Source organism: Tupaia chinensis, unplaced genomic scaffold, assembly GCF_000334495.1.
Source record: "Tupaia chinensis unplaced genomic scaffold, TupChi_1.0 Scaffold000377_2, whole genome shotgun sequence".
Lineage (NCBI taxonomy): Eukaryota > Metazoa > Chordata > Mammalia > Scandentia > Tupaiidae > Tupaia > Tupaia belangeri.
Window position 1 is genome coordinate 721974 of NW_006159876.1, and position 7590 is coordinate 729563.

General features: G+C 61.9%; 1 protein-coding gene across 1 annotated transcript in view; it reads left to right on the forward strand.

Annotated features, from left to right (window-relative positions):
- The window catches only part of ITGA11 (integrin subunit alpha 11), a 131734-nt gene that overhangs the window by 108795 nt on the left and 15349 nt on the right, over positions 1-7590 (forward strand). The window contains exons 17-22 of the mRNA XM_014589759.2: positions 513-582; positions 1374-1516; positions 3028-3138; positions 4338-4423; positions 5602-5809; positions 7512-7590. Of these exons, the coding sequence (XP_014445245.1) occupies positions 513-582; positions 1374-1516; positions 3028-3138; positions 4338-4423; positions 5602-5809; positions 7512-7590 (697 nt within the window). The remainder of the gene's footprint in view (positions 1-512; positions 583-1373; positions 1517-3027; positions 3139-4337; positions 4424-5601; positions 5810-7511) is intronic.

Here is a 7590-nt window from a genome sequence, read left to right on the forward strand (position 1 = left end):
CGGCTGTGGGTAAGCTGGGCCCTCCACCCCACACCCCAGCCTGTCTCCCCCGTGGGCTCGCTCTGCTTCGACCCCAGGCTTCCCCGAAATGCGCTATAGTGTCAGGTCACAACTGGAGCCACCCCTGACGCTGCCAGATGCCCATGGAGGGTCTCGTTCAAGGACAGGGTGGCAGAGAGTGGGGGTGACTGGGGAAAGGACGGGGAAGGAGGTAGTCTGGGTGCAGGGTTCGCGTCAGCACACGAGTCTGGAGACAGCGGGACAAAGTGCGGAGTGGAAGCCCAGGGCTCAGCGCTGCAGGGGGAGCTGTGCCTTCCCTCCCCACTTGCGACTGCGAACGGGGACAGGCACAAGCACCTGGAGCCCTGGGGGCCGGCCAGGTCAGGAGAAGGGCTGAGCCTGTCTGGAATCGGCAACGAACTGTCCAGCTGGACCCGGGAGGCTGCTGGCCTTCGACTTCAGGGATCCGAGGTCTGAGGTGCCGAGGGGACGGGCCTGGCCAGCCTCCCCAGGGTGAGAGGCACCTCCCGGCTAGGGAGCTGACCAGTCCTCATGGGGGCCCAGAGCAGCCAGCCAGGGAGGGTGAGGGGACACTTGGACAGGGTGTGATGGCAGCCTGCAGTCCCCTTCCACGGCACCCACTGTCCCGTTTCTCCCTCCTGCCCCCTCCTGCCCTCGCAACTCCATCCTCACTCTCCTCCTTCCCTCTCCTGGGTCCCTTCCCTTCCTCCTTCTCTTGTGAGGGATAAGGCACAGCTAGTCCCTGGCCCACCTGAGTGACTTCCTGGAGGAGGCACGCTTCCCAGAGCCTTTTTGTTTTCTACAGGGACATGAGCTCCCTGGAGAGAGACAGAGAAAGAAGGAAAGAGAGAAAGCGCCCCCTACGGGAAATAATCACGCTGCAGTTGTTTCTCGTTTTCTTTGGGGAGATCTTGGGCACACTCACACATGCCCAGCATATTTTTCAAGCCCCTGCTCTGGGACTCTGCCGCCAGTTCTCCAGGCGATTCCAGTGTCCTGAGGCTTTTTTTTTTTTTTTTTTTTTTTTTTTTTTTTTTTTTTCGGGGTGGGCGTCTTGCCTATAGGGCGCGTGCGCTTGCCAGACAGAGAGAGACAGACAGAAAGCGAGAGATCACCCCCCGGGGTGATGGCCACACCGCAATCCCTTCTCCTCCATTCTCCTCTCGGGATCTTGGGCACGCACGCACACACGCGCCCGGCGTGAGTTTTAAGCCACCGGGTCCGGGACACGGACCACGGTCGACTACGTGGGAGTCCGGCGACATAGCCATTACGCCAACTGCTGGTTCCAAAGGCTATTTTTGGACAGTCCGGTGTGACTGGGCCTCTTGGTCCCGCCCTTTCTCCCCCAGGCATCAGGTACAACGCCACCGTGGACGAGAGGCGGTACGCGCCGCGGGCCCACCTGGACGAGGGCGGGGACCGGTACACCGGCAGGGCTGTCCTGCTGTCCTCTGGCCAGGAGCTCTGCGAGCGGATCAACTTCCACGTCCTGGTGAGCCGCAGCCCCACCGGCAGTCGGCAGTCGGGGCCCCAGGGAGGGCAGTCGGGACAGGAGGTTCCCGCGCACCCGCCAGGGTGACTCAGGGCCCCAGAGCCCTCAGGAGGCCGACCAGGCAGCAGCTCCAGACCTGGGCCGCCCCAGCCCGCACCTCATGCCCAGAACAAAGGCTGCTGGGACGCACTAGCCACCAGCCTGCGGCCCCCGCAGAACCCTTTCCTCCCAGCCCTCACGCAGGTCTCCTCAGCAAAGGACGGGCCAGGCAAGCCGGCTCAGCAGGTCCCGCAGAGAGAACTGGGGGCCGGCCGCAGTGGCTCAAAAGGAAGAGTTGACGGGTCGGGGACCAGGGAAGGCAGGCAGGCCATGGGAGGAGCAGTGGGCCCTCCTGGCGGGGAGGAAGCAGGGCAGGACAGTGGCAGTGCCCCCCAAGGACAAGGAGGAGCAGAAGGGGGTCTCCAGCCAGAAATCCCAAACACACTGCTTCAGTCTAGGATGCCAGCAGGGGGCGCTCAGAGCCCACCTGGCCCCAGTCATCAGTGGCCAGAGCTCAGAGGTCAGAACACATGCCCATGGCCAGGAGGTGGCGTACTGGTTAAGGGCCTTTGCTCCCATGTGGAGGACCGCAGTTCAAGTCCCAGACCCAGGGGCTTGAAACACGCCAGGCACATGTGCGTGCTTACCAAAACTTCTGAGAGGACAATGGAGAAAGGATTGCGGCGTGGCCATCCCCCCTGCGGGGGCGATTTCTTGTCTTCTGTCTCTCTGTCTCTGTCTCTCTGGTGAGTGCATGTGCCCTATGGCATAAACCTTTAAAAAAAAAAAAAACATGCCCAGCTCTGACCTCTGTGTGCTGGACTCCACTGCAGACGCGGGGCTGGGACCTGTCAGCAGCGTGCGTTTCCAGCCCCAGACCCTCCGACTCAGAGACCAGGCCGGGCCCAGCACTCGTGCTGACCAGGCCCTGGGGTCGCAGGTGCCCGTGCGGGTGGGACAGCCACGCCTCCCTCAAGGAACCACTTGTGGCAGGAACGCGGGTTCCCAGTGGAGGGTTTCAGGCTCCTCTCAGCACCCCTTTTTTGACCACCATGCTGGGGACCAGCCTGAACCACCCCCACCTCGCTCCCTGCCGGCGTCTTCAGTAATTCACAGTATGCCCGACCACAGGTAGGGCTGTGCTAAGAGGCCTCTCTCCTACTCCTTGCGGGGCGGGAGGACTGGCACGTCGATGGCTCTAATGCCACGAGAGAGGTGGCGGTGACAGGTGTGGACAGAGTCGGTGGCTGGGTCGGAGCCAGGGGTGCTGCAGAGACTGAGGGCCCAGGCACAGGGCCCAGCCCCGAAGAGAGCCCGGTGGGCAGAGTTGGGCCAGGCCTCCAGCAGCTCTCCCCCACACCCAAGCAGGCTCCTCAGGGCTCCTCAGGGCCCCGCAGGACAGCTGCCCTCGCGGCTTGGGGATGGAGCGTTGGCTCAGTCCGCCCGCACTCACCCCGCTCGTCTCCGCACAGGACACAGCGGACTACGTGAAGCCAGTAGCATTCTCGGTGGAGTACTCCCTGGAGGACCCCGACCACGGCCCCATGCTGGATGACGGCTGGCCCACCGCCCTCAGGGTCTCGGTACTGTCGCTCAGTCTCTGCATAAAGCCCTCAGTCAGGTTACCGGGTTACCAGGCAGGCGAACGCCGCCCCGCCCCGAGGGTCTCAAGGCAAGGTGGGGGTAGGGGGTGCAGGCTGGCAGCTAAGGCATGCGCTCAGAGGAAGGGGAACCGGGCTCAGATAAGCACCTTCCCTGGAGGGGCCGGAGCACTCCCAGCACCAGTGCCCCAAGGCCAAACTCAGCTTACCCCTGTGCGTCCCTGGATCCAGAGACCATCCTTCCAGACACCAGAAAAGAGACTGGGCCGGCATCCTCAGCCCCGACCACCACCGGGCCGCCAGCCCGCCTGGGGGTGCTAGCCTGGTGCCCTCTCCACGCCCACTTCCACGCCAACACCGCCATCGCGTCCCTCAGGGGCTCCTTGCAGGTCTCCCAGCCAGGGCCCTTCCCGTGCACCCTCTGTAAGAGTCTGCTATCTGCAGGTCCGGCAGGGCTGCCCTGCCTATAGCACCCACTGACTCCTATCAGGTGCAAGGCTTGTCCCCAGGGCCCTGTGATGACCCTGCCATCTCTGCACCTGCTCCACCCCACGTCCCCTCCCACAGCAACCCTGAGCTACCTGTCACTTCCCAGACCCAGAACTCTGCCCTCCAAGCCTTCCCTGACTTATTACAGATTGTCCTCCTGCTCCCACTCCCCATCCGTAGCCCTCGGGGCCCTCTAGCACGTCTCCCTGTGGTTGTCTGTCCACACTCCAGCCTCCCCGTGAGCTGAGGGCTGAGCTGGATCACCCTCACCCCGGGCCCTAGTCCCACACATGTGAGCGGTGCATGTGGGCCGGACCGTCCTGGGCTGCGTGGGGAGTTCTTGATGCCAGCATGCTCACAACTGCAGGGGAATCTGGAGCTCAGCTTTGAGCCATGTTTGAAGAGGGAAGTATTGGGCCGGCCCCATGGCCTGCTGGCTAAGGGAACCGGTCCCACATGACCGACTGCGCGGTTCAAATCCCGGACCTGGCAGCTAGAAAGGAAAGAAGGAAGAGGAAAGAAGAAAGGGATAAGAAAGAAAAGGAAGGAAGGAAGGAAAAGAGAGAGAAAGACTGTCCATGCACAAGCTGGGGAAGCATCGTGGGGGAGGCAGAGACAGCAGGCCGGCCACGGCAGAGGCGGGTGCGGTGCCAGACCCCCTGCTCAGGACCCACGCGCCCCTCCCTGCCCAGGTGCCCTTCTGGAACGGCTGCAGCGAGGACGAGCACTGTGTCCCTGACCTCGTGCTGGATGCCCGCAGTGACCTGCCCACGGCCATGTGAGTCCTGAGCCTGTCCCTTCACTGCTGGGGCCCTGGACCATTCGCTGCCATCTCTTTCATAGACAGCGTGGACCAGAGCCCGGGCTCTGCCTGAGTCTTGTACGACATCAGGCAAGTCCCCCCTCCTCCCTGGGCCTGTTACTGCCTCTGTGAAAGCCTCCTACAAGCATATTCCTACAGGTCTAATCCAGCCTCCTCAGAGTTTGTCTAGAAATGAAATCCTTGCTTTGGAGCCCATACTACAAGACAAATAAAAGGCAGGTGGGGCCAGCATGTGGCATAATGTTAAGGTGTTGGACTCCCACAGGGCCGACCGTGGTTCAAGTCTCAAACCCAGCAGCCTGAAACTCATACCTGGCACATGTATGTGCGTGCCCAAAATCTCAAGAGGAGAATGGAGGAGAGGGGACTGAGGTGTGGCCACCCCCCCCCGGGGGGTGATTTCTCACTTTCCCTCTCTCTGTCTCTCTGGCAAATGCACACGCCCTATAGCAAAAATCTCTCTCTAACGAGAAAAGGTAGGGGCACCCAGAGAGCCAAGTCCTCCAGGCCTCAGACCAGGTGACCCCTAGGTCCTCTGGCTAACACCAGGGCCTTCCAGTTCTTCCGAGGGAAAGACGCTTTGAAGGAGACAGGCAGAGGAGGACCGGGGGTCCTGGAAGACACGAACTAGCACACAAGGAAAACTAGTGAATACTACCTCGCTTACATTTATGTATTTCCCAATAATTTATGCTCAAGTTTTATCCAATTGTAAGGTGATTTGGATGAAAGCAAAAACAAAAAACGTATACCATGACATAGACAGTAAGTAGAAATAACACATCCAAACCTCTTAGAAGGATAAATAAGCAAATATTCTAACATCTAGGTTAATGATCAGGATTGCCTCTACAAGTCGTTCCGAGTTCCCTGGCAGCCAAAGTCTAAAGGGAAACGTGATGAGTGGTGTGAAAGAGGTACATTCTGCAGTAAGGAATGTATCTTTAGGGCAGGAGGTGGTCTTGAAGGGGGAGTTCATTCTACCCCTGCCATCTTCTTCCCTTCTTTTCACGGCTGGCTGTTCCCACACCAGAGGCCAGACAAGGTCCAGGTCCATCTTTCCACACCAGCCCTGGGGCTCCCTCTGCCTCTGCTGTTCCATCAGTCTGATCCCGGGTGGTCTTTTGCCGCAGGGAGTACTGCCAGAGGGTGCTGAGGAAGCCTGCCCAGGACTGCTCCGCATACACGCTGTCCTTTGACACCACGGTTTTCATCATAGAGAGCACACGCCGGAGGGTGGCGGTGGAGGCCACGCTGGAGAACAGGGGCGAGAACGCCTACAGCACGGTCCTGAATATCTCGCAGTCCTCAAACCTGCAGTTCGCCAGCCTGATCCAGAAGGTAGGCCGCAGAGACCTGCCCTGTCTGGCTGAGGCAAAGGGTATTCAGGGCAGGGAGTCTCCGGGGTCCCACACAGTGGGTTCTGGGAGCCTGTAAAGCCTGCGTGCACACCCCTGCACAGCCCTGAGTGACTCGGTCTGGGTGGAGCCTGCTTCAGGTGCTTTGAAAGCTCCCTAGGGGCCGCCAGGGCATAACCAGGGCCCAGAGCCCTCCTGTCTGGGAGGCCAGGCAGGAACGTGGGGAGCAGCCTGCAGCCTGTGTCCTGGCCTGCGGTGGGACACGCACTTGCACACACACCACACGTGCGCCCTTCCACCACAGCTCACTCTCCAGGCCTCCTAAGAGGGTCCTGCTAACAGGCCAGGAACTGCTCCTCCCTCTAAAATTGCCGGTCCCTCCCAGCTGCTTTCCCGACCAATCCCGGACCCCTCCTTGTGGTGGGCCCTCCATGACCCAGGGAGGGCGTGCTGGGGCTCGTCCCTGTGGCATGGATGAGCTTTGTAAGTGAGCCCAGCAGAGGCATGCTCTGAGAAGCCCATGTCCCCACACGCGTGGTGGGTGCAGGGCCCGCTGGTAGGATGCCATCCCCGAGAGGTCACCCACCTCAGGCCAAGGAGAACCCAGAGGAGGAAGCACCCCTCTCAGCCCAGTGCAAACATGTTAAGCCCGACCGCACACCCCTTCACACACACAGCACTGCAGTCTGTTGATTCAAACACACACTCCAGGCACGCGCACACACACCCCAACACGCAGGCCCCCGAATCTGCAGAGAAGTGTGCTCACACGCCGGCATGCAGAGGCATGGCCCAGGCAGTGCCCAGCAGCATGGAGCCAGCAGGTACCCGCGGCCATTGTCCTGGAGCGGGGGCATGAGCGTGACCACGATGCCCAGACACGGAGCTGGGCCTGCGTGCACCTGCGTCCTCTCACTCCCTCCCCAAGCAGCTAAGTGAGCTGCCCCTGGCCGCACTCCGACAGACGAGCGGAGTGAGACACCACCGTGGGTACACAGCCACCGTGGTGGCCGGTGGGGCCTCCCAGCCTGTGCCAAGGGTCGCCGTGCTAGCCCAGAGCAGCCGGTCCAGGCCCCTGAAGCCCACCCCTGCCCCAGTGCCACGGCCGGCCGGGGCGGCTCTCAGTCCCGGGGGGCGGTGCCGAGCAGGACCTGCTCTCCCTGCCTGCCAGCTGCGGGCTGGGGGCTGCCTGACCCTGGAGCCAGCCCTGCTGGGGAGGCCCGCCCACACCCACTGTTTCCAGACTGCAAAGTCACGTGGGACTGTGCAGCCCCACTTCTGGGCTCAGAGGGCCTTCTCCGCCCCATGGAGGGCGGTCACTCACGAGATGCAGGACTGCAGGACTCGAGCCAGAGACTGGGGAGTGCTTCCAGGTGGGGACAGCGGGCGTTGGCGTCCTGTCACTTCCAGCTGCCCTAGCCCAGCGCCGGCTCTGAGCCTGCGTGTCCCCACCTGCGTGGGTTAAGTCCCGCATGATCCGACAGTGACAGAGCACATCCACAAGCACCCGCCCACTCCGTCTGAGTGCAGGCCGTGTGTGGCCCAGCAAGCCCCTCCCAGCCCCCCAGAGCCTCTGGTCCCAGCGGTGGAAGGCCAGCTCCAGGCCTCTGGCTGGCGGGCGGATGGGCGGGTTCCCTGGTGGGTCAGGCCTGGCTAATGGCTCCCCACGTCCTCCCCGACCCCAGGACGACTCTGACGGCAGCATCGAGTGCTTGAAGGAGGAGAGGAGGCCCCACAGGAAAGTCTGCAACGTCAGCTACCCCT